We start from the raw sequence: 27,324 nt of genomic DNA on the forward strand, positions 1-27,324 counted from the left end.
AACAGCATCGGCACATTCCTCCAACAAACGCTTGTGGTCGACGCATACGGTAACGCTCGCTCTGTATGCGTCGCCCCGCGGGCGTTTCATCGCCGCGCGTGCAAGGTCACTGCGTGCACGCGACGTTTTGACGCTGGAAAAACGTCGCGAGCAGCGCGCGGCCGGGCGTTTCCGGGCCGATGCGTATTCGGGAGGCGAGCGCGGCCGGGCAATCTTATATGTCGGGCTTACATGCTTAAATAACGGGGCGTTTTCTCCTACTGAACTACATATGACAAATACACGGGACCCGAGCGTCAGTTCGAATTAAGAGATTTCGAATTAACAGATTTCGAATTAATGGGATTGCGCTGTACCGTTCTCCCATTTTGAGACCCCTGTCTGAAGTTCTTGGGTCAGTTTGAGGTTACATTGGTCGAAACTCAATCGCTGATGAAAGCAGGCCCTGCAGGATTGATTTTTTGCACGAGAGTTTCTTGAAAATGTGCTACGTGTGTCAAATAGGTATATGATTATTAATTTTAGGGAGCACAAGACATCTTCCTAGACTTGCCCTGCGAGTGGGTGGACCCGAAAGACCTGCCTGAAGTCGCCGAACAAGGATGTAGGTATCTCTCGTCAAGCCACCCTAACGCCCTGCTTTTGAGCCGATTGCAATAGAGACGGCAGAGAACCTTGGTGCACATATTAACAACGAGGCTTGCTCCTGGTGGTGTGCATTCTTCAGCAATGAACAAGGTGTACGGAACTGTGGTGAGCAGGGACGACCACTATAGACGGATCGAGGATGACAAGTATGACCCTGAGGATTGTGAACAGCATCCAGAGAATTACTACTCAACCTTCTCAAAGGATGTAAGTTGCACTAGTCCATCCTAGACATTTATCCTAGTAATATGCCATGGTGCACCTCAGTACGGCAAAAGAAGGCAGTGCAGAGGGAGATGTAGATAAAGCCATGTGTAGCGGAAGAAACAATTTTGTTCGTTGTTCCTTCTTGCTCCACTAAGCAGCTTCAGCGATGCTTGCAAACAAGCCAAGTATAGTTAGAGGCAGGGGGTTATTTTCTGCTGCTACAGAATGTGCTTACCGCAGTACTTGGGGTGCCTTGAAGTACGAAGGTGACTAATTGTGTCAGCAAAGTGTGTCCTGCCAGCTAAATGCCCCTATTACAAGCAATGCAGGTGGGTGCTTGTCAGGAGTTGTCAGTGTCATGAGACACATGGATGGAGCTTTTCGACTTTGACTTGTATCGTGACTGGGAATAAGAGCTGGGTCCACTATTAGTATTACAAACCAGAGACGAAGCAGTCAAGCAAAGAATGGCAGCACTCATCACCAAAACTAAAGAACTTTCAGTCACAACTGTTGGCTGATGTCAAGAGCCCTGTGTACATACACATGGCCAAAAGACTTTCTGTCACAGAGTATTCGTGATATGCACCATACAGTCAAGTACTTTACCACCAAGGGTGAACGCATTAAAAAAAGACTCTTGTAATTTCACCCAATGTAACATACAGCTACTTGTACAAATTCATTTGGATTTTCATTCAAATCGCCCAGTAAGAATCAAGGGGTTCCTCTGCGGCATTTTCATGATCAGATCACTTCGTAGGATACTCATAGCCAAGATAGTCAGAAACATCCTTCAAATTTTCTTCCAGCAGAAAGCAAGCTCCAAGTGTGGGTCCTGTACTCGGGATCAACTCAAGCACTGCAGACAGGTGCCAATAGGGGGCACTGGGGTTGGCTACCACGTGTACCTGGCCAATCATAGCGATCCTTTTGCCGCTCCTCTCTGCAGTACTTGAGTTGTCTGTGAGTATGGCACAACGCCAGGACGTGAACATGCTTCGGACTGTGCCTGCATACGGACATGTTCCTCACTGACGTCCCACTTATCCGTGCAGATCGCCCCATACGCGTCTGTGATTGTGAATGGCATCTACTGGGCAGTGAACTCACCGAAGCTGCTGACCATCCCAGATGCAAAGAAGCTCCTGCAGCCTACGAACTTGCCATGGCTGCCCAGCAGTGCTGGGGCCCCAAGTCTACCTCATCGGCTGCTCGCAATCTGCGACATCAGTGCAGACCCTGGGGGTTCGATTGAATTCATGAATGAGTGCACTACCATAGATGCTCCCTTTTGCCTCTATGACGCGGACCAGCACAAGAACTCTGAGAGGTAATTTCTTGCAAAATTACAATCTCTGCCATGACTTGCTTTGTCTGCTACCACAGTACATCATGCACAGACTTCTTGAACACTTCCTGTGCAGTAGCGGCTGAACAAATTTCATAGTGCTTTCTCTATATGGCACTAATCGCTCTGTAACCTACTTGGTGAGCCTTGCACCAGATACTGGCAAGCAAAGATTACCATTTTTTTTAGCCAGCCTTGTGCTGTAAAATTTTATTCATAAATTAATTCTTGACTAGCTGCATTTTGTATTTGGTCCAGTGTTTCCAACATGTCTTCATAACCGTAAGAATACTTTAACAAAGTAGAGAATAATTTTCTCAACAGATATAATTAATAATTACTCAGAACATCAGTATACAGTAAACTTCCGGATGCATATTTCAGAAACACCTACAGATTCTTACAAAAGGTTCTTCATCCTAGCATGCCACATGCTTTTTTTGCAACATTGATTGTTGAGAATGATTGAAAACCGATCTGACTGAGAATTTATTACATACTTTTGTGTAACAGCAGCTTGCTGTTTCACTTGCATATAAATGCTGCACATATGCAGGAAACACAAAGAAATACATAAAATCCATGAAAATCTAGAATACAGAGAGTTGTGCCTGTTCCAGGTTACATGTTCGCTATAGGGCCAAAGCAACCATGCTCACAGCAATTGGAATTAGATGTCGATCAATATAACACCACTCCTTTGCAGCACAGCAAAAAAGAGCTGGTGAGTGGACAGACTCGGATCTTGAAGAAAACTATCTGCGGTCGTAAGGATTCCCAAAGCTGTGTGCTACCCTATAGCTGTGTAGATAACTGTAGCTCGATTGCGTAGCACTTGCAACCATGTCCGAGATGCGTTTTCGTGCCGTAGACAATAAACGCAACTTAGACTTAGACGCATTTTTGTTCCTAACATACGCATGTTATGTCCATAGGTAGACGTTAAACAATAAGCGATGCATTCAAAAAGGAGTGGCTTATGCTCACTGCTGCTCTGTAACAACGTATCTTACTAATACTGCAACAGTTTATGTGCCTATTGATCTAAGTCTAATACGGCAAACAGCATGGGGATTCAAGTGGAACTCTGCTCATTTTTGAGTGATCTGGAAAGGGCATGATAGTTGTGCAACACAGCTGGCTGGAACTCTGTTTTTGATCAAATCTTATAAAATGCTGCAAAAAAAGGCCATGAAAGCCTACAAAACTACAGTATATCTCTGTTTCTTTTTTTAATTCATTTTATCATATGGGCCCCCAGAAGGACATTACATAAGGGGGAACAGCCAAACATTTCTTCAACCTGTAAACTGTACAGATTGGTTAAAGTTACGATTTTTAACAGGGAGATAATTCCCTTCTAAGATACTTAATTGTGGAGTAGAGTACTTGTGAGCTACAGTAATTGCAAGCATGGGTTTACAAGTGATCAAACACCTTGATGGGAAATGAGTCGGGACAACATAAGGGGAATTAGAATTATACAATTTGAATAACAGAGCGAGCCTTTTGTTTTATGTTCCTCCTGCCATGTATGCCTCCAATATGATTTGTCTGGTTCATTGGACATATGCTCTGATTTGGGGTCTCCAGGGCCTCTTCAAGACTCTTTAAAGGGACCATGAAGAGATTTCGAAAACCTCTGCAAGCATATGTATGATTCCTAGCCACTACTCCATTCACCATGTGGAGTACAAACTGAACATTGGTTAGAACAACGGTGATACTGTTAACTAAAAACCACTGCCAAAAAAGGCGACTGCTTCGACGCCTCCGCTGCCAGCACGACGGAGAAACTGGCTGTGACATCAAAAGCAGACGACCTTGGCGTTGAATGGAATATGGCAAAAGTAGGATATATCTCTGATAATAGGCCTCCTTGTGAGTCGTTCTCCACTGAGAATTCCAATTCTTGGGGAATCTCTTCATGGACCCTTTAAGTACAAAGTGGTACTACATCAGGTAACAGCCACGTCTCCCTGTCGCCTGTTTGCAGTATTCTCAATATATGATACTTGCAATAGCCCTCCCCCCTTTTACTACAAAGCAAGATAATGATCATCAAAATTCCTGTCAAAAATTGCACACAAAACTGGTTTTGAATACATGCCAGATTGAGGGTAACTCAATATTTGTGTAATATTTTCAGTTTTGCCGGACCAGGTGTTCTTGTTTGTTCTATCGACAACATGCCCACCCAACTTCCCCTTGAAGCAACTGATTATTTTGGCAAGCTTCTTATGCCATACATTTATGAAATTGTAAGTACACAAACTATGATCGATAACAGTGCCTGTGGAGCAAAGAGTCTTATCCCTATTGTAGGTGAACTCTGATGCAACAAAGCCATTGTCAGAGCATAAGATGTCGTCTGTCGTAGAAGGCGTAAGTATATGCCACAACAGATTTGTTACTCCGTGGCCTTTTATTACTCCAGCATAGTAATGCGGTAGAATGCTGATGTTTGAGCAGTGATCGCTCCAGGCGGGAATGCTATCTTGTTTGAATTTCAGGCAATTATTGCTTCTGAGGGCAAGCTTACACCAAACTACGAGTACATTGAAGAACTAAGAAGAACGTCAAGGTAGGAAGGCTCCCTGAGTGCAAATACTGAAGTGATTCTACTTCAAGGTGTTAGTGAACAGGTCCACCTTTTAAGTGTTCCTGCGTGCAAGTGAGACTTATTCACACAACCACTTTAAAGTGAGACCATTTTGAAGTGGAACAACTTCAGTATTTCCACCTGAGAAATTGCTACCACATTGACAGGGCTGCTATACAGTCAAACTCCTTCAGAACGAACGCCTTTCTAACGAAAAAAACGATACAACGAATATTTTTTTTCTTGGTCTTGTCAAACACAGACTTATAGGACCAATGTAATTTTTCTGCATTTACAACGAATTTCTTTACAACGAACATACCGAAATGGGGAAGTGCTTTTCCGGTCTTTTCCACCATACGTTAAACTTTTACAATGAAATAGTGCGGCGGAACGACAGACGCCGCTCTGCTGCATCGCGCGACGCACCCAACGCCGCGCCCCATCCTTATAGGAGTCTAAATTTCCCTGTTTTCTCGAGGTTAACGCTCGTGGGATAACGCATCCGAAGTAGGGAATGTGGGTTGCCGCTTCCCAGGCGTATTGACACAATCGCAAAGAGTGGCTGGTAAAAAGCCCACTTACCGCCGTATTCTTGAACAAGCCTCGACTCGACGCTCCGCCTCGACTCCAACGAGTGGAGGAAAGTGGCGCTGCTCCACTCGAAGAGCCCATGCGTTTCATGAACCCGCTTCGGGGATTCCTCCGCCAAGGCGCTCCTGAGAAACCGTCCTCGAATAAAGCTGTAGTCTCGTCCCCAGCCGTCTTTCGGGACCACTCGAAAATGTTAATTATCGTGCTTACAACACACTTATGGCATGAAAAATAAATGCAATTCTTTACTTTATTGCGACCAACGTGCATTACAAATACAAACACAAAGGTCTGCAAGTGTTTGAAGAAGGGTGCAGGTGTTTCGAACAGGGAAACAGACTGATAGGTTTCCTAGTTTTCTGGTCTGGCAATTACAACCGCAACGGCAGCAGCTAGCTTAATGGCATGGTCACCTCGTATCAAATCATATGAAAGATGATGTCACTGCTTGTCACTCTTCTATTATGTTACAATATGTGGCGTGAATGACTGTTTGTTAGCGGATGGGTACGTTTACCCAACGCCTTGAGGGTAGCTATAAACAATCAAACAAACAAAACAGATTTTACAACAACATCCCGAGCAAAGAATCGGGGAGACCATTCTTGGGGAGTCACCGCGAGCATGTCGTACGAACTTTTATGGCCCTCAATCGCGCTCTGCCTAAACGGTGGAGCCTGTTATCGCACCCAGCAAACGGAATTCGTACTATTGGAACAACAACTGCAAAAAAAGAAAACGAGAAGAAAAAAAAAACATGAATGGAAGATTTATTGAGCCGTTTCGGTGATAGCTGGAGCAGGGGTTGGGCCAGCTTGATACAGTATAAAGTTTACGGGAAAACATTGAGGAGGCAGATCAGGATGTTTATTTTTTTAGATGTCCAGTCAATGCACTGTTCCTTTTTTTTGCACCACTTCTTGCGTGAAAACATCCTTCAAACACACCTTCTTTGTGCTAAATAGCGCGACAGAAGGAAAATTTATTACACCTTGTCTTGAAAAGTGTGCTTGTGAGAAGGTGTGGGATTTTTTCGACAACGCGGCACACCGTCGTTTCTGACACATTCACAATGCCTCCCGTGGCAGTTCATCCTAACGCCATAAAATCACATGTCGACGGGCAGCTGTAGCACAGGACGTAGAGGCAGCCCACGATTGCACACATTTTCCTCCACTGGCAATGTATCCAAAAGGCTTCGTACGGTTTTCTTCATGAAGCGGTACCGTATACCATATGAGGAACTCGTGATCATCAAAATGAGTTTGATGGCCCCTTATTCGACGTTGTCGCTCAGTGGTAATGTTGTCTGCACCCAGATAAATGCCATCGTGGCACAAAACGAAGTCGATGGACGCAGCGAACGACCTGTCTTCCGCCATGACACCAGCCAAACTCGAGTTGAGGAGCGTTCTCGAGGTAGCACCGATTTACCTCGAGATTTTCGAGGAATGCACGGAGGAACTCCTCCACTCAAGGAGCGTTTCGAGTCAAGGTCGATTTATGAAGCGCAAAACCGTCCTCGAGGTGCAGCTCGAGTCGAGTTTCGAGTCGAGGCTCGTTCAAGAATACGGCGGTTAGTGACCATAATATACTGTGCGGTCCGACGCTCACGTGACGTCATGCGCGATACGTACATAAAACGTGGAGCAACGTGCTTATGTAGTTGGAAATCTATAACGCGGTAAAATCCCAGCCTCATCGACGACACGCAGTGAACCCGTGACTGCGAAACGGAAGCAATTTACCCTGGATAAGAAGGCAGCAATGCAGCTGTTGACAGCGGACGCAAAAAAGCGTGACGTTTCCAAAGGCTTCGGCATTAGCGCGTCGACGCCATCCACTTTTCCAAAGGACCGCGATACAAAACATTAACGCCGTAGTATAACTCAGAGATAGAAAGACCACCCGGCCCCGGCCGTTTCCTGGATGCCTTTTTACATATTTCCTGCGATACCGAAACCGAAACTGCACAATGCGGTACTGGCGACACCACTCGCCGAGGATGTGAACCACACAATAGCAAACAAACGAATCCGGCGCAACGGGGCGCAAACGATGGGCGCATTCCTCCGCGCTGCTCGTGTGCTCACTAACTTAGTTGTAAGAAGGTACCGAGAAAATGTCCAAGAATTGTGAATTGAATGTGCTAATGCATGGGCATCTATCACACCTGTCTCATCTCAGTCTTGGTTTAACTGCCACGTTGCAGATGTAGGCTGCAGTCAAATGTTTGCGCTTGACGCGGTACCTGCTTGACTGACAGACTTCCGCTGCTACACAGTAAAGAATTTATGCCAGAGAAACCTACGACAAATCTACGTACCTGATATTGAAACACGTATGTGAGCGGATTAAGGTGATGCAAAAAATAACTTGAGTAGACATGCTTCAGACTTTGAGCTTAGTCTTGTACGTCTCGTAACGGGTCACCTTGTATCAAGAGTCAAAACAAAAGTGGCTTAGCTTGATCTAACATGGGCCTGACTTTGTAGAGTTATACCCGATTACACCCGCTATTTGCTTTCGTGTACTCCTGAGCCTGCGCAGTCTCTGTTGGTGCGTCGTGTGTATTATGCCGAGCGAACCGAAGATTTACACCTGATTCGGTCCGATTGAACCAGAGTTGGGTTGAATTAGGTTCAGTTCAACCTGGTTACACCCGAATTATTGAAGCAAAATATAACCCGATATTTACCCCCCCCCCCCCCCCCCCCCCATATGTTGCTGAAAAAATATATCCAGAAAATGTCAGGCCCAGCAACCACGTGTGATTTCAATCACCGTGGGGGGGATCATATGCTAACCATGGGTGTTTTGTTACAGGTCAAGGATGAAGGCAGTAAGTGCGACGGCTGTACAAGCAAAGAAAGTGCTCGTACTAGGTGCAGGTTATGTATCCGCTCCATTGGTGGAGTACCTCACAAGAGACGATAACGTACACGTTACAATAGGTACGTAGACGCAGTCTGCAGCACAGCATTCACCATTCAGTAACAGACACGCTGTAAATTGGATCCATCCTGCAGGAACAGCATTCCAGAAAGAAGGTGAAGCATTAGCTAGGAAGACGCCAAACACTGACTTTGCAGTAGTAGATGTCTCACGAGCACCCGATGCCCTTCAGAACCTCATCAAAGATTCCGACCTGGTCGTCAGGTTAGCTCTGCATTGTGCATCTTTTGGCACTGTCCATTATTAGAGCGCAATGTACTTATGCAGCCCTCCCCTTTTACAGCTTGCTACCATACCCTCTTCACCCTACCATAGCACAGCATTGTATTGTGCATCAAAAAAACATGTTAACAGCGAGCTACCTGACACCACAAATGAAGGACCTACATAATGCGTAAGACATGTTCTTAACAACAACTTAATTTTTTTTTAAGATGAGGAATGGGGAGTTTTATCGCATGTTCTTAATACGTAGAAGCACAGTGAAGATTTAGATTGGAGTAGAAATGAGATGAATCCAATGTCTTTCTCACCAGGGCGGTGGAGGCCAACATAACTGTAATGAACGAAGTAGGTCTCGACCCCGGCATCGACCACTTGCTCGCAGTGGAACTCTTTGATGAAGTTCGCAGTAAAGGTGGAAAAGCAAGTAGCACATATTTCAAGTCGAATCGAATATCATATCGAATGGGGGGGAAAATTCCAAATACCGAATCGAATATCGAATCGAATGGGGGGAAAAATTCCGAATACCGAATCGAATATCGAATATTCGTGGAAAATTTACAAGATGTGACTTTTGCACTAAAAGTTTCCATTTTGTAGCCCATGGCTTTAGTGTAATTTTTCTGGTATTAACTGTCACAAGAGAGAGACGCAATTCTTCTGTTTAAAGCCCCTGCTCTTTAATTTTACATGAGAGTGCTTCCTGCTTTTCAGGTGAGCCTACACTTACTGGAGTACTGGAATGGTTATCTTCATTTCAAAATTGTATGCCAGGCAGTAGCACGTTATACGGATGAGGCTGTAATTGTTTCAGACAACCACAGGCCCTTTGTGAAACAAACGAATTGGCATCCTGCCTCAGCTTTACCATGAACACCTTTTAGTTTCTTTGCACTCGCCCTAGGAAGTTGCACTACTGAAACTTTAGACGTAAAGGACATCTTTAAGACACCCTTCTTGCTCGTGGGCTGTAGTCATTATTCGAGAGTCCTAACTTTTTAAAGGCAACCTCACAGACATCAAGTCAAAGTCACTCGTCGGCACCGCTAAACTGCATGTGGGAGGGGCGCCACCCCTTCCACAGACGATATCTACAAAACTAACTTTGGATAACGTTATCTTAAACTAAACACTGTCCCGCCTGTGTTAGTCCTGCAGCAAGGGCAATTTCGTAAAGCAGGCTTCACCTTATGCACGGAAGCATCAGGTGAAGCCCGCTTTCGGGTTGTGTCGTTCATATTTGTGGAATAGTCGAATATTCGAAAAATCGAATATTGGATATTCGATTCGCGAATCGAATAGTTCGAGCGTTTGATATTCGATTCGAATTTGAGAATTCGAATATTCGCATACCTCTAATTGTTAGTTTACTGCACTGTACCAAGAGGTGACCAATACGGAAGTGTTTCGCCCCTTGTAACAGCTTTTTGCAACGCTTTCAGATTCTATCATTTGTTTCGTACTGTGGTGGGCTACCTGCACCTGAAAATGCTGATAATCCACTGAGATACAAATTCAGGTACGGGCAAGTTCAGGCTTTCTTGTTGCATGCTCTCTAACAATTTTAACGTATTTCACGCAACAGCTGGAACCCGAGAAGTTCCCTCATTAACACCATGGGCTGGGCAAAGTACCTGCAAGACAACAAGGTAATAAGTCAGTTTAAGTGACTGTCTTGACCTGACCAGTCGTATGGCCTGCAGGAGATGGAAGTGCCCGCAGGAGGCGGCCTCCTTGACAGTGTCAAAGATATAGGTTTTCTCCCTGGATTTAATCTCGAGGGCTATCCAAATCGGGATTCCCTGGTTTACAAGAGCATCTACGGAATCAACAATGCTCACACCGTGCTACGAGGCACCTTGAGATACAAGGTATGCTGCTTCGCTGTTGCATACACTGAGAAGGAAAAAGCCACAGCATCAGAACCACAATCCTTTTCCTCTTCAAGGGATTCACAACAGCCATGAAAGGACTTCTTGAAATGGGCCTCCTCAGTGATGAACCACATCCCAGCCTTCATCCAAAGGGGCCAGAGATTACATGGGTACGATAATATGTAGCACTTTTGCGATGTCAAAATCAGTTTGTCAGTCTGGCTTGTGCAGACAAGCAGAATTTCTGCACAGCATTTTCAGGTACAGTGCTACAGAATCAAAGTAGTGAAAGTTATTTTGATGCTGATGGAACATCGAGTGCTTCAAGGTCCTTAGCTGCGGGCGGGAAGAACCCAGTACTTTATGATAACAGTCGCTGTTGGACATATGGGCATCTCAGGCTTCTACTTCAACTTACCAATGGCTAGTTCTACGATACTAGCAGTGATGGCAGATTTATGTAGACTGCATACATAGTAACATTCATCACAACAGTGTGTAAATGCAGTAGAATATGCTATGCCCTTTTGTACCCATGATGAGAGCACAAAACTAAAATGTTAAAACTGATATGTGAACTAATTTGAATGAAGTGTTAGCCTGCCACAGCAAAATAGACCACTTGCACAACGCAGGCACGTGGAATGATAGTTGTCATTGCATGGGCCATCATTGCTACGACCAATTGAACTCCACGAGGAGCACCAGTGTGGTGGTCCACAAGTAGCTTTGACACTTAGGGCCTGAGCACTACTGACAAACAGTCTGCGTTGCTTTGTGCACTAGGCTCTCTTGGTCTTGTATGTGTGCATGCCCTGTGATGGCTTTGATGCTTGAGGGTTTACGCATAGATACGTTTTCCATTCAGCGTCAATTTCTATGCACATTGATGGGACAACAAGATGACATCCTCGCATCAAATGCCAAAAACTTGGTGCACGAAAAAGTGGGAAAATGTGACCTGAAGACGAAGGCTATAGAAGAGTAGGTATCTGTGTCGTGTGTGTATGTAAAAAAAATAACCGCAATACTTATAAACCATCTTTGTTGAAACATTTTTATTAGCCTTGGACTATTGGAGGACACGCCAGTGGAAAAGAAAAACACCCCACTTGACACATTGACTTTCCATCTATCCAATAAGTTGGCCTATGGTGAGATACATTATGCCTAAACATTTTACATCTCTAACACGTAATTTCCGTATCAGAACCTGGAGAGAGGGACATCGTGATCATGAGGCATGACGTTGGAATTCAATGGCACAACGAGAAGAAGGTATACGACAAGCATTGTAGTTTCATGTGCGATGTGAACAAGAGTGTCTTCCATATTCTGCAGGAGGTACGTCACATTGACATGGTGACATATGGAGATCCGAATGGTTACTCTGCAATGGCGAAGACAGTTGGCTATCCTGCAGCTATTGCTGCCAAGATGATCTTACAAGGTATAGTTGAGAATTATTATATACCGTGATCATTTGGGAGGAAAGTTTGTTGTGTGGAAACAGAGGTACTGAGTCTTGACAGCGTCCTGAACCATTAGCCTTCTGGTTTGCTTTCCACAAAGACGATACCATATGTTTGTTCTCAAAGTTGGACATACGTGAAATACACTGTCAAAATGTTGTAAGGCGTATTGTAAACATCCCATATGCTCCATACCCATCCCTTAGTGGACTCCAACTTACTGGATTAGAATAGATTTACGTAGAAATTATCTCTATTGATTTATTGTGTTAAATAACAAGTTTCTAATGCATGCTGACATTTGTGCTTGCAGGAGAAATACAAGCAAAAGGAATGTTGCTGCCTTTTGCTCCAGAAATCTATGCCCCCATGTTGCAGAGGCTAAAGAACGAAGGCATCCGATATTCCGAGAGGACGACCAAGATTTCGTCGTAAATTTATCCTCCAGCTTAAGGGGCTGTGTACATATTGGTTTAAGAGGACCTCTTTTGTAATTGTACATATGTCAGCTTTTAGTACATTGTTTGAACATATGAGCTCATATATTATATTCTTGATTCCGAAACATAATAAATTTATTTCTCAACAATACTTAAATTGAGTTTCATTTTCCACTGAGCCAGTGTCATAGATGATATTTCTGGGACACCTGATACGCTCCAAGTGGTTCGGTAACCAGGGAGTTCTACCCCGATTCTCTGGTTGTATTCTATACACTCTGCTGTTAACACTCCTGCAAACCCAGCGTAGTGCTCAACGTGCCTTTCCCTTCGATTTGCGTACCACGACTTGCCAAATGCTTTTGTTAAACACATTCCATACAGGACTGTGCATACTAACGGCAATGCCGGAATGTCCCGGTCCCGAATACATTTTTGTCCCAGAAATCCCATCTAGTGCAAAACATTAAAGTGAGTACACTAAAAAAAAGAAAAAAGTTAAAATTATAATTTGTACAATGAGCATTCGAGATCTGCAGCGGAGCAGATTTCCAAGGAATGGTATAATTATAAGTGCGTAGGAACAGTTTCCAAGGCTTCTTCGGATGACCGTTCAGAATCGCAGTTCTAAAAGAAAAGTAGAATGATTATCAGTAACAGACATGCATTTCTGAAGCAATCAATGACCTGTTTTTTATTTGGCTATTGTACAACACAGCCACCCAATGATGCTTCTGAGAGAGAAGCTTTCATCACCTGCACTTTGGCAAAAGCTGTAGGGACAGCAGGGACATGCATCCGAACTGCATACTATGAAGGCCATGCATCAAAGCATAGCTGTTAGACCAAGGTCAACTTTGGTCGAGGTCATGTTTTCGAGTACATTTTCAGTGGTCCACTACTAGGCACTGAAAAACTGAAAGATGCAATCTATGGACAATTGTATTATCCGCACATGATACAGGGGTTGGTTGTCAACAAGCAGCAGGAGCTTTTATCACAGGCACAAAACAGTTACAAAAAACTTGGTGGAGTGCACGATCCAAAAAACAATAAATGTGCAGACATGCACAGCTGTTACAGTCTATGCCTGCAGTGCTCAACACATTCTACAGTGATTATACACAGAACTCAACTATGTACACACTTACATGCATAATACATTTACATCTATTATGAACCAATTATAGCACTACATGAACTCAAGTTCTAAACGCAAACCAGGTGCTGGCCGTCCAGTTTGCAAAGTAAGTGTTGCGTAGAAAAATACGGCTTCTCTGGCTTATCATCGTGACTGCACAGTCCTTAGGTATCACAAGTATCACATTGAAGGAACATGCACATGAAGGTAGCAAGAGATGCAAGCAATACAGGAGCATCCCTATATTTCATGCACAATGTTCCTCTCCCATTCTTTTATAACCATCCACAATCAGTCAGTTCACACTGTATAAATAGTACACTAAAAAGCTGCCTATAAGCAGTGTTCTAAGCATTTTGCTGCGTCTTGAACTTCTCTTCCAGGGTCCCTGGTATCTGTAATGTCACAAAAATATTACAGAACTAAAGTACTAGACTACTTGGGCTCCATACTTTCACAACTGCATTTTGTAATACTGCATCAGTTACGCTCAGCAAACAGTACAGCTCGTTTATTTTGAGCAATTCAATACTAATAGGAAGCATGATGTGTCAGTCACAATGTGAGATGATGTTCAAAGAATACTTAGATGTGACAACATTGCTACACAAAGGTGACTGTCTCTAGATAAGATTATATAGGACAATACTTACTAGTGTGTTACACTCCACAGCTAGAAGTATGTAGTATTGAGGTGTGGGTCTTGACATGATGCAGAAAAGAACACTGCACTAACCAGCAACAGAACAGACACAGACCATGCCAATTACTTATTGAATATCGAGCACTGCCTGCTGAACAGATTACCTATCCATTTATCAACCATTCCTGAGCATACGGAAACAACCTAATCATCCTTCTTGGGTGAAGCCTGCCATGCATTTACGTTGCCCTGTGAAGAATGAAGTGATAGAGAAAAGCTGGCAGGGGGGCACACTAACCCAAGCTGGTTCCATGCTGTACTCTTCACTCTTGTTCTAATGATGCCAAAATTAAGACATCACCTTAGAATACTACCCAGATCTGTTATGTACATGCAAGGTAATGGTGCATCCTGTAGTTGTTCTCGCTACAGTACCAAGACGAGACAGAATTGACAGTTCCGTACATAGACCTTTATTCAGATGTACTGAGCATAAAGCCCGATGCAATATCGTTATTACAAGCACACTGACCATATGTCAATCACAGTCTTCAGGTGCTTTTCAAATGACACCTTACGTCAGTTGCATGCTGTGACACTCATGAACCAGTTATATTCGCCCATCTGTGCATTCCTGCATTGTGAACCATACAAGCATAAATGCGCACCTGAATTTTCTAACACCAAACATATCGTGCTACAAAATATGACGTTATCAATCATTGATCATTTTATTTTGTCCAAAATCAGAAATAGACTTTTAAGTAAGTTCAAATTTAAGTTAGGTTAAACAATTTGAATGAAAGCCAGGTAATAAAATGGGTTCGGAAAGAAAGCTGTGTGCTATATTTTCCACACTGCTTCAGATTTTTACTATGCACGGACTACAAACAATTTTCTTGCTAACATACAGACACACGTCACATCGAGCAGGAACACGACAGGAAGCAATGGAGTGCAGCTTATAGAAGCAGACAACTGCTGCTTACTTCCTGCTGAAACCTCATGTTGCATTTCTTAAGCCATCAAACTGAAATGCACTTTTGACACCCAATGAAGGTATACTGGAAAGTATTCTCTCTCTCTTAACGGGCTGGGTGAAAAAGTGCAGTGTCACCATTCCGACATTGAAAGGAAGAAGTTCCTATCCACCTTCATGGTACAGTGCAAAATGAGCAGGGGTACAACCATTAAATATCCTAAATTATTTATTTCAGTTGATATAAAATAAAAATATAAAATATCAAGTTTTCTTTTTTTTTTTTTTTTCTCAAAGATACAACCCACACATGTCTGTATAAAAATCCTCAAGTTATATGAGAAAGAAAGCTATGAGTAATCATCACTTTGAGTTAGGAGACACAAGACGATTCCATGTGCCTTTGGAATGGTATTGAAAATGTTGCACGTGACTGGCTACAACATTTAGTCCGTCTCAGTGATATGAAAGAGCGACTAATTCATGATATACTCCTGCAACATTTCACATGCAACAAGTATTCACGGACATATTACAGTCATTGAGTCGTCACTTCTCTCATCACGTTAGCTGGAGATGCAAAGCCAATAAGAGCGTATATGTACATATACAAACAGAGTAATAAATGCATATTTGAGTGTTCAACTTGATGGTGTTCACTGAGAATGACCATCAGAACTATATCAGTGGCATCAGAAAGAACCACAATGCAAAGCAACAAGCATATATTGCATACTATAATACTGCCATTGCACATTATACAGTGCAATGCATCAACAAAGTGCATAGCCCATCTACAGCATGATAGGGACACAGTAGCGCATGCCTTGGTATCTTGGAGGTCAGCATGCACCAAGAATGCAAGCCACAGCCCAAAGCATCTGGCATGCTTCGTCTGCCACTAAGAATATTGCCACTACTACAGGTAGCACAAGTGAGAGGTGCTCAGCGTTTGCGTAAAACACACAAAAATAGGAAAATAAAATTTTGGGCGACTGTCACATCATTGAAGTTCCTTATACTGGGAGCTGTCCCGTTTGCTGAAGCAGTAGTTGATATACGCATGTAATCAGGACCAACGTGAAAGGCAGAACGACCAGGGACATGTACTATGCCATAACGAGCCCCATTAAGGTATCCAGAACTTTCGTTGCGTTATGGTATCATATTTGTGGGAAGTAATTTCTCTCTCTCTTTGTAAGTTTTAAGGTATAACAGGGGACATTCAAATAACAAAACTACATAAACAGATCTTAAGTGCAACTACCTCAGGTACAATGCCCTCGAGTATGTGTGCAAGTATCTAACAAAAATGCCCATGCTTCACCACGTACGTTGTGGCATCGATGTTACAACTAACCTGAACCCGTGCAAAAGAAACCAGATGTAACCACAGCTGTAATGGGGAGTCACACGAGTTGCAGGGGGGACACATTTTGCTTCACGGGTATTAGGCGAAGTAAGCTAAAATAAAAGCGAGCATCTCCTGTACATATGGCTAAATAAGGCTTCTAACGTAAGATATTAAACTTGCAGGGAACAAGGTCACCGTCTTTTTGCCTCTGTACAGCTACAGATATTTTCTGTATCTGGATGGCTAGATTCCATTCACAGTAATTTCGACACCGTTGCTATCGTTAAGAGAGACGGTCATGTCGTTGACCTGGCTCGCCAGCTCGTCAACTTTACTTACGGCGGGCTTCTCCCTGTGGGTGTCCACAGCAGCGATGGGGACGTCGAACTTCTCCACTTCGCATCCGTAAGCCATGGGGGTCAGCTTCACTATGTTGTGAAGGGGGACACGCAAGTAGGGCAGTTCCTCTGGAATACAAGCGGAGCCATGAAGAACCTCCTACCCTTACAAGCGTCAGGCGGGCAATTTATCTGTTTAGTGGAAGTCCTTACGTAACCCACTGCAGAAATTCACTACTCAAAAATAGCTGTGGCATCAAAACATACGTGGGTGTGTCTTTTTTTTGTTTTGTTTTTTAAGCAACTCACCACAGCCTAACCTAAACAAAAAGCACAAACCTAACCTACATTATATGCAGCAAAGCGTGATTCAGTGCACTAGAACAAAACAATGGTAGCTTGTAGAAAGATTTTCCAATTGTCACCCAACTAGTAGTAGTAGTGAAGCCTTGTGCTGATGTAGCGTCGTGTATGATTTGTTTTTATTACCTCATTACTTTCTATAATTCAGCATTATAAGCTCAACAACTAGAAATCAGAAACTGTCCATAAACACAAATATTCGTGTCTGTGAATGATGCTCCAGGTATGGATAAACATCCTCTGCAGTGCACAATTTTAACTTGAGCATTTTATTGCAACACCCACTACAATGGTACAGGAATGCTGTTGTAAAACAGACCTATTATGTACACAAAGAGTTTATTTACATGAGCACAGTGTGGCAGCATCGTACTGTAATTAACTGGGTACTGGTTCGGAATACATCGGCTCCTAACTGCGTTCGAAAGGAGATATGGATGTGCCACTCTAGTGTCACCCTTGAGTAATAATTATAATTAAAAAAAACAGTATTTGCCATTCTGGGTTTCCCATAACCACTAGTGAATCGCGTAACTTATGGAACGTAACCACGAAACATTAGCAAAACATTAGAAAAAAAATTTGGAAACATAACTGTTACCAGGTTGTAAGGGAATACTGACTAGGTATATCACTTTTGAACTTCATGCACACCACGAGATCTTGCGCTGTGTAGAATTATTGGCACACAAGTTCCTAGCATTGCTAAAATGACTAAAAGCTAGCACGTGCAATTCAAAAATATTCAGCACTTATTACTATTGGACAGACTGGAGACAGCAAGGTGAGCATCTAACGAAAACTATTGCACACACAAAAGAGCTGTGTTCCACAAAATATTGCTACCAGTGTGGTCTGACTACCAGCATCACGAGTGAGTAAAATTTTAATTAATTTCACTTATTTGTCCCTTAAAGACTAGAAGGCCTATGCCATGCCTCTTGTTCATGTCATGGCTGCAAAACCACTGAAGCTTATCAGCACTGTGAGACTCAGTTAACATGTGTGCCCCTCACGAAATAAACTCTTGCTGTAGACTAGAAATTAAAACAATGGGGTAGTCTGCACGACAAAATGCAGTTACTCAAATGAACTCTAATAACAAATATACAAATATAACCTGAGAAAATGCTACTTACTCAGGTGAAAAATTTCTGCAATCTCAAATGGTTTATGAAACAATTTCCACTTTAAACCACTTACGTACAAAGTGGTTCAAAGCAGGGTGTCGGAGCGAGCCGAAAACCAGAACCGAAAACCGAAAAAAACTGCTATTTTGGTGCGAACCCGAATGGAATCGAAACCGCATAACTTTTTCTCACTCAGTAGGGAAACCGAAAAAATTATTTAACGGTTTTCAGTTCAAGGAGAAACTTCGCCGGTTTGAACTACGAATAGGTGAATGAAACTGACGTCGTGTGTTCTAAAGTCATGTCACGGATACTTTACGAGGGTTACGGTTACGGTGGAATGAAAACAACAGCAATGAACAGACAATCACCTACAAGAACCAGGAGCTACCAATTTCACAGCTGCCTATTAATATTAAATACAATGTATGCGGAATAAACGCGTTTACATTTTGCAACATTGACATTTTTCTCGGAATGAATATGCCCACCAGAAGAGGAACCGGTTAAAACCGGTATGAACCGTTATTTTTTTGCTCTGGAGCACAACCGGTGCCGGACCATTTGTGATAGAACCGGAATGAAAAACGTTTCGGTTCGACACTCCGGTTCAAAGTAGTTTCAAGTAGAAATTGTTTCATAAACCACTTGTAACTGCAAAAATTTTTCACCTAGGTACAATGGATGATTGTTTTTAAATAAAAATCTAGACATTGTAACATTACACGAACCAGAGTATTTGTGAGCGCGATCTCCCATTCACGTTCGAAGTGGAAGGTGCAGGAAACTGATAATTTCTCTGGTTCATCTTAGCTAGAGCACGTTGAACCGTTCAAAACTGCACTGTACAATAAGACCACAAATTATTATTTACATCCAGCATTAAACCCGACAAAGAATGCTGCGCTATATTTACATATCTGTCCGACCCCTAGGCTACCTCAGGAATCGACTTAGAAAGCAAAGAAAAGGAATGAGACTGATGAGCCCTTAAAGCAACTGGTGATCATCCACTGCAGCCACATTCAGAGTGTAATAACACACTTCAGTGCCCGATGTTGTGAACACAAGCTGAATGATGGCGTGAAGAGGCACGGGCACATACGGAGTCTCCTCTGCACCGCCAGGACAGAAGTGGAAGGAGGAGAAAGCCATAAAGAAAAGCACATTTTAGGCCGCCAAAAAAACTCAAAACTCTACCCAAAGCACCGTGCAAGCATGAGCTACGCACAAGAATATGCTCATCAAAACGGCTACAGTTGAACTTCAATGTAACGAGCATATTATGCCCAACATGTTGTCACTGGCACGGGGACTGGCAATGATATCGCCGGATACCTCCTCGTGCAACCCATAGCTCGTCTAACCCACTTCTATGAACAACACCTAGGTACAGGAAGCCTGCGCGTTTGTTGACGTGACGTAACAATTAAGAGTCAGCCAATCGGGATCGTGTTTTCAACGGCTGTAGCCAATCACGAACGTGCTTTCAGCGGTCGTGGCCACGGCGAAGGACCACCGTCGTCTGCAAGTTGTGATTGAACGGTGTTGGCATACTACGTGGGAAAACTTTGAAATAAAGTGCCACAACGGTCTCAGTGTTTCTCAAAACTCAAATTTTCTGGAAAGCATCTTGCACTTTTTTTTTCTAAATATTTAGGTCTGCAGGTTGCAGGTGAGCTGCAGGATCTGCGGGTTCTTGGATTCGCAGAAGGTGAGAATCGCGGTAGCGGTCAAATTCTGACTGAAAGAGGGAGAGGAGGCAATGCGCAGGCTTTCTCTATCGAGGCGGTGTTGCTTCTACACAGTTGAGTCCACCCATTGTGTAGTAGAAAGTTTCTCAAAGTCTAGCTGGCACAGTCACGGGCAGAGGTGGGCGTTTGTCCTCACGAGCCTCGCCCTCACCTCAATTTTCTGTGAGTTCCTCTCCTCACCTCAAAAATTTTTTCTCCCCTCACCTCAAAAAATGGTTTGAAAATTTTCCTCACCTCACCTCAAATGAGTTTTTGAGACTTTTCCTCACCTCACCTCAAAATTTAAAAAGATTTTCCTCACCTCACCTCAAATTTTTTTGAAAAGATTTTCCTCACCTCAAAATTTTTTTGAAGATTTTCCTCACCTCAAACATCACCCGAAAAACTGGCCCTCACCTCAAATATCGTGAGGTGAGGGTGAGGAAACCCTCACCCTCGCACGCCCTCGTGAGGGTGCCCACCTCTGGTCACGGGTTCCCACGAGTAACGCAAGTTGAGAGCCGCTGCTCTGCACCATGGCAATTTGCTCAAACCGGATGTTGTCAAAAGAGTGCTTCCGGTCAGGGAAGAGATTCTCTAGTAAACCAGCAGTTGTCCTGTGTCACTTCTACGTTTTTGCCCCTCTGCTGCTGCTTTTTCGTCGTCACGCTAAAACACCCACTTCCTCAACTTTCTAGGTTAGTCGAGATTCTCTGTAGCAGGCTGTGCTCACATCTGTCAGTCCTACGTACCACTGGTTTTCTGAACGTACCATATCCTTGCTTACTGATACTGCTTAGTCATTCATCCGATGAACCAAACTCTTCCGCCTGACTATAGATAAGTCTTTGCAGCACTATGCAGCAACACACTTTAATCAAGAACCAAACGCCGAGTTCGTCAGCAGTACAAATTAAACTGAAGTACTTCACTACACGGAAGTTCAACTGTGCAAAGTGTTCAATACGCAATAATGTGTTGTAGAGATCCCAAGATATGCATCATGCAACACTTCTTTGCAAGAGGTGCAGGATTAGGCTTTGTTAATGTTTCACACGTTGGAAAAAAAAAAAAAGAACTGTGAGCAAGAGTAACACAGGAGTGATAGCATGTGCAAAGGTACCACACCACAACAGGGCGTACGTTGTTTGCAAGAGCTCACTATGAAACCTGCTTCTGATACGCTTACTGTTGGAATCGTATGTGTATGCCATTGCAGTTGTACTATACAGTGAACCCTCGTTATTATGACCCCCGTTAATCTGACATTCAGGCTTTATGACCGAATTCCTGGGGAACGGTTTCTTCGCCACGTAAAACCTCCCCGTTAATATGACATTCCGCTTATCAGACTATGACCGAGATTTTTGGGCACAGCTGAGGTCAAGCACATGTATTATCCTCCCGTTATTATGACAGCGTCAGGCGCCCCTTAGAGTGGCTGCTTAAGTTGCTCATGGACAAAGTGACACAGTTAAAGTGGGGCGCAAAGGCTTAGGGTGACTCCAGGCGTTATTGACCTCGAGATTACTCATACCTCTTCTCGGATTGCTAAAGTAAGAAAAACCATAAAAGACAGTGACCGCCCGTCACTATCACTACGAAAGAGGCCAGTGAAGCACTCATGGTTGCTTTATTGTTTTTTGAGCAACACAATGACATTCATAATGTTCACGCGATTGATAGTACTCTTGTCCAGTTAGAAAAGCTGGTCACTGCAAGCTACACCAAGCAGTTATTGCTGACAGACTTTTTCGTTAAATAAATTGCTGTGCAGCATCATGTGTGTGTTTTCTTCGGCCGTGCATACTCTCTGGTCCCGACCGGACCACTTTCTCGTTATTATGACAATTCGCTTTATGACCAGAATCTGCGGGAACGGAGGTGGTCATATTAACGAGGGTTCACTGTACTTCAAAAAAGGTGAAAATAACATCTTCCACGCAGATCAGACATAGGATATTCCAGACCACGCCACAAAATATTTCCTTGCAAGAAATACCTCTCTCAAGGTCACTATGTTAGCTTTCCTGCTTCACTGCACACTGTAGTGCGAAGTGGGGGACACACATTCAATAGTAATAAATGAAGACAAAGTATAAAAAGGTCGGGAAAATGGTTGCAACAAAAACCTCAATAATAAGATTTCCTCGGGCAATTTCTTTTTTGGCCTCGTCAACAGCAGACGTTGTCACGTCGTCAGTAGTCATGCCCGGGTAGTTGATAGTGCTGTTGCACATCATATGCTTGGTGCTCACCATCGTGCCCCACAAAAAATCGTAGCTTTCACTGTACTTCTTTTCTAGCATGACACACTTGCAGGTGAGACATGCATCTTTTCGTTACAGGACTGATTCCCCGTTGCACAACACACACAAGATTAAGAGTTTTGCAAACCACACCTTACTGCACTCGAATTGGACAGAGGGAGCAATTTGGCACAACCCATAATATTGTATACGTAGAAGCATTTATAAGCCACATTAGAGTTGGGAGATATACTGGATGTTGACAACTGAGTGCTCACACACACACTGAAGACAACACATAGCCAGACACACCTGCACTCACTAACAACTTTGAAGGTTCTGATAAAAACACTCAATACGCAGCATAGAACCGGAACTACCCCTCTGCACCTTCGCCACTTTTCGTCAATGCGCATTAGCACTTAGTTGTCAATCGTTCAGTATCACCAGCCAGCCATACGTTGTTCTCTTCTTAGTAAACGCACGTGAGTGATCTTCTGAGTAATACCCTTTCAAATACAGTCCTTTTTGCTGTGCAACACAAACAAATAGAGGTCAAGACAAACGTTGCAAAGCAATGTAATTGAACAGTTGAAGTCAATGTTTAATGGCCTCCCCTACTACTTTGTTACATCACGAAGTACTGTGTAACATCATAGGACAATGTATGGCATTTCATGGTGCAAGGCTCGCTCATTTTCTGGATGGTTCCCAGCCAGCACAATGTATTGCAAACTTGTTGCAATCACACGGTGAGAATATCACACAATTTTTTTTTTTTAACATGCTTGTAGTGTTACACTTACAACATGCACAGATGTACCAACATTTGCACTGGCAATACATTGCAGGTGTTGAACTCTAGTCTTGTTATAAAAACACGCAGTTGCTTGCCATAAGGATTGCTAGCACACATATGCAGAGTACCAGACGGCATCACAATAACTACGGAGACATTAATTAAGTACGATCCACTTAATCATGTTTTAACTAGGCAGAATTTGATAGTTTCGTGGAGGAATTTCCACTGGAGAACCACTTAACTATGATGGAGCTTTTCCACATGAAATTCAGATGAGACAAGGCACTCAGCTGACTACATTGTGCAAGTGCAATTACAGAACTGCTACACAGACACTACATCAGAAATGCCCATTGCTGTGCATAGCAGTTGGTACAATTGTGCAGGAGGAAAATTCATGCTGACAGTGGCAATAACTCAACACTGACCACATGGCCATGCAACATTTTTGCAATGTTGTGTGTGCCAGCTGGGTGGATTTCATGTTAAATACAAAGCAGCCCACATTAGCACTGAAATAGTTTAAAAGCTTGGCCAGATCAAAAGCAAAAGTGCGAATCAAGGCTCAAGCTAGCAGACATCACTGCATGTAACCCGTGGCAAACGTTATATGTACTATTCCATACTACAAATGCTGTTATGAGGGCTTTGCAGCATGATTAAAAGGGAGTCGCGTAGACAGATTGTGTTAAGAACAGTAATGGCAGCAAGTACACATAACTCACCAGAATTATTGTCCAGGAAATAGGCAAGCAGGCAACGCAGAACGGCTTGATGAGCCACCACTAGCACATTTTCCTGCCGTTCCAGCTCCTATAATAAAGGTATCGCACCCATTCCAATTCAGTAACGAGCCACGTGCTCACAATTCCATCGTTACTTGCATCTCAATAAAAATGCCTCACCATGATCACTGGCTCGAGCCTGGCAACAAGGTCTTCGTAAGACTAAAAATAAAGAATATTTTTATAAATAAAATCCTACTGAAAATATCCATTCTCTGACTGACCTCCCCTCTTGGGTAGCGATAGTGAAATTTATCCTGGTCTCTAGCGGCAAACTCTTCGGGAAACTTCTGTTGAATTTCTTCGTAGGTCATCTCTTCGCATATTCCCTACATGCAAATGAGACCACACAGACATGCACGTCTTTATGGGCGAGTTCTAAAAGTATACCCCAGTATACAGTGGCCAGAAACAGCGATTGCAAAAACGCAGGAAAGAAAGCGAACGTGTGTTGCGTTACACTTGAAGGGTCACTCTGATAAGACAAGAATGCGATAAGATGAGCAATGCTAATAAGCAGCTCAGTGCTAGCCTATATAACGGCCATTCCACACTGTAAACTCTGGGGGTCTTAAACAAGTCCTTTGAGCACCACAGCCACAACTCACAGCATCGATTTCGTTAAGAGCCTTCCACCTCTCTTGTGGAGCATCAATGCCTGCTGCTGTCTGGATGGTACGGTTCAGTTGACTAGTCCACACTCTTAACCGTGGGATGTTCTGGTTCTTGATGAACTTTGCCAAGGCTACTGCATACTACAAAAACAAGAGGCATCTGCTTTTAGATGACGCTTCATCGGTCATTCACTACTCTGGCTTGGCAGACACAAACCTCACGTCCACGTTCGGAGAGATCGGCATCACCACCAATCCTGCCTTGAAGGTTCAATATGCTTTCACCATGCTGTAATGTCAAATTGTTCTTATAGTCTCTCCAGGCGTATTAAGCTTTTGCTACTAGCACATACCCTGGTCAGGTAAATGGAACGCGGCATTATGTGAATGTTCATGAGATAGTAGACAACGCGGCTCTGGATATGACCTGCATCGAAATAAGAAGAAGTCGTGAGTCCGACCCATCACTTCTTTCCGAAAGAGGTATTACCTTCGTGTCGGTGAACCACAACCTTCTGACCAGTGTTGAAGATCTTCATGAAGGAGTACTGTTTCTCTTGGACCTCATCGAGAGGCTGGTAGCACGCTTTGTAATGCTCGATGCGGTGAACGAAATCAAGGAGGGCATCATCTTTGTTCATGTCTTTGTAATCTGGACTGTTTACCTTCACCTCCTGCGAAGAATATTGTTGCACTTTTCAGGGGTGGGGCATAGCAATTGCATATAGGACCAGGTTTTGCAACCGCCTTTCTACGTCTCATACCAAAAAAAAACCAAAGGTGGAGCCAGCAATTGTGCAGATGTTAGCTTAGGTAGCCGTACATCCACATTATACCTCGATCCTTGTGTAAAACAGATGTGCATCTCAACAAGTTTTATTTCTATTTATTTTTCTTTTAGAGCTCACGAGATTGAGCATCTCTGATAGACCTGCCACTGGCCAAAAATGTCTGACAACAATGGCTGCCAGCATTTCTTCACTTGTGCTATCCTTTCTTCTACATTCTCGAATGATTTTATTTGTTTATTATTAACACGTTAAGGTCCCGCAGGCAAACGATGTCCTTTGTGTCCGTGTCTTTTTGAGGCAGCTTGTCTTTTTGGAGTTTATATACCCAAAAAAGACAAGCTTTTTTTTTAAGTTATAGTTCGGTTGTAAGACAAGTTTGGTTTAGTTTAGTTGTTAAGACAAGTTTTCTTGTAAGTTAGAGGATGACCTATATGGTATACTTAATATGGTAGGTGACGCAGTCTCTGTCAGCAGATATTTCACAGAGCATGAGAGCATGGCAGAGTAGGAAAGAGAGTTAACTACACATACACGAATGTTCGCTTCAATTATCTTGGGGTCATCACAGTATGACTCGACGAAGAACAGCTTGAACCCAAACCTCTCGCAGACAACATTGTAGATGAGCCTCCGTCGTTCGTACGTTGTATTTGTGGCATCATATACCTGCGTGAAAGGCGATGCTCTCAGTACACAGGGAGGAGGAGCACCGAAATATCTGCTTCCAAACTTACCGCAACTTCTCCGTAATTTTCCAGCCACTTGCACATGTCTTCGAGTGCATCCAAGGCACACTTACTGCAACAACAACAAAAAAAATTCACGAAATGTCAGGTAACGGGCCCCACAGGACTGTGCGATGAACTGACCTCCTAATAGCCATAGCTTGGGCATTGTCCGCCCTGAAGAAATCGTGGCTCTTGTACGCCTCGGTGGCTTGTCGACGGTACTCTCCGACATTGAAAACTGCGGAGGAAGTTAATATGCACGAAAGGTAAAAGGCAGGGATGTGCCAACCGAATCGGCGAATCCTAGGCAGGGATTTGAGGTTCGGGAATCCGAATCCCAGTGCTCAAAACGGCGAGTCGAATCTTTCCAATCCACAAACCACGTTTGTTCGTTTCTTTTTAAAATTGGCGACCGCGGAGTCCATCGAAAGCCTGATTGGCCGGCGGATGCTTTCTTGTGCGCTTGTTTACATTACTCTGGACTGAAAGAGTTCAGGCAGGAACTGTTACATTACACAAGTTTAAAAGTAACCTGGTTTTGCTTTTGATTGTTTGTTAGTTTTACGGAAACAATTCAGACTAGAAAATTTACGCATTTCTTGTAGTAGATGAACAACACGTTAAATAAATCACATTTAAGAAGATGTACATATGGGTCTGTTTTTTCCTAAAAGTGAACTATTATTCAATTTGTTTTTCATTAAACAAATATATCATATTCTGCTTCAAAATACTTCTCAGTAGAAGTGTTTTCCCACCTGGCTTTTCAAACTCTTTTTTTGTTTTTTTAAGAAAGGATTCGGAAAATTCTGGATTCGTCCCATCTCTAGTAAAAGGAAAGTTGAAACTCCACGCCTGTACTACGACATATCGTGTACCAAATGACACACTGCATATGACTAAGCAATGCAGCTTCAGATTTCCGCCTTTGTCTTTAAGCGTAGGGCCTTTGCACTGGGATAATGTAAACATTGTAGAAGGCGCATTCCCGCTTCCAACAAATACCACCTTTGACTCCACCTATCAAGCATGCCACCGTGTCTGTACTGCATAATTAACCTCGGGACAAAAAACAGCTCACTGGAGCTGCTATGATGACATACTTCACAAACAAGCAGAAGTGTGTGGTTTTCTTTTTTAGATTTATGGAACCAGCATTATTTCCAGTAGCTTCTCAGACGAGTGAAAAGTGACAAATAAAAGGTTCCTTTCTTTTTCTTTAAAAATTTCTCAAAAGCATGTTCCATGTTTGCACACTCATCATAATAATGTTTTCTTGCATTCAGGAACTAATACAAAGTACGGG

General features: G+C 43.2%; 2 protein-coding genes across 12 annotated transcripts in view; one reads left to right on the plus strand and one right to left on the minus strand.

Moving 5' to 3' along the window:
- LOC135399046 (alpha-aminoadipic semialdehyde synthase, mitochondrial-like) overlaps nucleotides 1-12,519 on the plus strand; it is a 29,851-nt gene extending 17,332 nt beyond the window's left edge. The window contains exons 6-25 of one of the 2 annotated variants that reach the window (XM_064630694.1): nucleotides 526-604; nucleotides 728-855; nucleotides 1,914-2,188; nucleotides 2,913-2,930; nucleotides 4,356-4,467; nucleotides 4,532-4,591; nucleotides 4,720-4,790; nucleotides 8,229-8,356; nucleotides 8,432-8,561; nucleotides 8,641-8,751; nucleotides 8,894-9,002; nucleotides 10,025-10,101; nucleotides 10,168-10,231; nucleotides 10,286-10,453; nucleotides 10,531-10,626; nucleotides 11,325-11,440; nucleotides 11,522-11,610; nucleotides 11,667-11,734; nucleotides 11,798-11,906; nucleotides 12,242-12,519. In XM_064630694.1, coding sequence (XP_064486764.1) covers nucleotides 526-604; nucleotides 728-855; nucleotides 1,914-2,188; nucleotides 2,913-2,930; nucleotides 4,356-4,467; nucleotides 4,532-4,591; nucleotides 4,720-4,790; nucleotides 8,229-8,356; nucleotides 8,432-8,561; nucleotides 8,641-8,751; nucleotides 8,894-9,002; nucleotides 10,025-10,101; nucleotides 10,168-10,231; nucleotides 10,286-10,453; nucleotides 10,531-10,626; nucleotides 11,325-11,440; nucleotides 11,522-11,610; nucleotides 11,667-11,734; nucleotides 11,798-11,906; nucleotides 12,242-12,363 — 2,130 coding nt within the window. In that variant the 3' untranslated portion in view covers nucleotides 12,364-12,519. The remainder of the gene's footprint in view (nucleotides 1-525; nucleotides 605-727; nucleotides 856-1,913; nucleotides 2,189-2,912; nucleotides 2,931-4,355; nucleotides 4,468-4,531; nucleotides 4,592-4,719; nucleotides 4,791-8,228; nucleotides 8,357-8,431; nucleotides 8,562-8,640; nucleotides 8,752-8,893; nucleotides 9,003-10,024; nucleotides 10,102-10,167; nucleotides 10,232-10,285; nucleotides 10,454-10,530; nucleotides 10,627-11,324; nucleotides 11,441-11,521; nucleotides 11,611-11,666; nucleotides 11,735-11,797; nucleotides 11,907-12,241) is intronic. The other variant, XM_064630695.1, reaches the window with a different exon arrangement.
- Nucleotides 12,520-12,861: 342 nt separating this feature from the next.
- Nucleotides 12,862-27,324, minus strand: part of LOC135399048 (6-phosphofructo-2-kinase/fructose-2,6-bisphosphatase-like) — a 53,907-nt gene continuing 39,444 nt past the window's right edge. For 6 of the 10 annotated variants that reach the window (XM_064630705.1, XM_064630702.1, XM_064630697.1 and 3 more), the window contains 11 exons: nucleotides 26,160-26,256; nucleotides 26,025-26,088; nucleotides 25,822-25,956; nucleotides 24,990-25,173; nucleotides 24,853-24,926; nucleotides 24,717-24,788; nucleotides 24,494-24,640; nucleotides 24,110-24,214; nucleotides 24,006-24,047; nucleotides 23,826-23,913; nucleotides 14,603-16,952 (listed from right to left, as the gene is read on the minus strand). In XM_064630705.1, coding sequence (XP_064486775.1) covers nucleotides 16,729-16,952; nucleotides 23,826-23,913; nucleotides 24,006-24,047; nucleotides 24,110-24,214; nucleotides 24,494-24,640; nucleotides 24,717-24,788; nucleotides 24,853-24,926; nucleotides 24,990-25,173; nucleotides 25,822-25,956; nucleotides 26,025-26,088; nucleotides 26,160-26,256 — 1,232 coding nt within the window. In that variant the 3' untranslated portion in view covers nucleotides 14,603-16,728. Of the gene's footprint in view, nucleotides 12,996-13,045; nucleotides 13,905-14,602; nucleotides 16,953-17,434; nucleotides 19,432-23,825; nucleotides 23,914-24,005; nucleotides 24,048-24,109; nucleotides 24,215-24,493; nucleotides 24,641-24,716; nucleotides 24,789-24,852; nucleotides 24,927-24,989; nucleotides 25,174-25,821; nucleotides 25,957-26,024; nucleotides 26,089-26,159; nucleotides 26,257-27,324 lie in introns of those variants that run through there. The other 4 variants (XM_064630698.1, XM_064630700.1, XM_064630703.1 and 1 more) reach the window with 4 other exon arrangements.

Source organism: Ornithodoros turicata, chromosome 6 (assembly GCF_037126465.1).
Source record: "Ornithodoros turicata isolate Travis chromosome 6, ASM3712646v1, whole genome shotgun sequence".
Lineage (NCBI taxonomy): Eukaryota > Metazoa > Arthropoda > Arachnida > Ixodida > Argasidae > Ornithodoros > Ornithodoros turicata.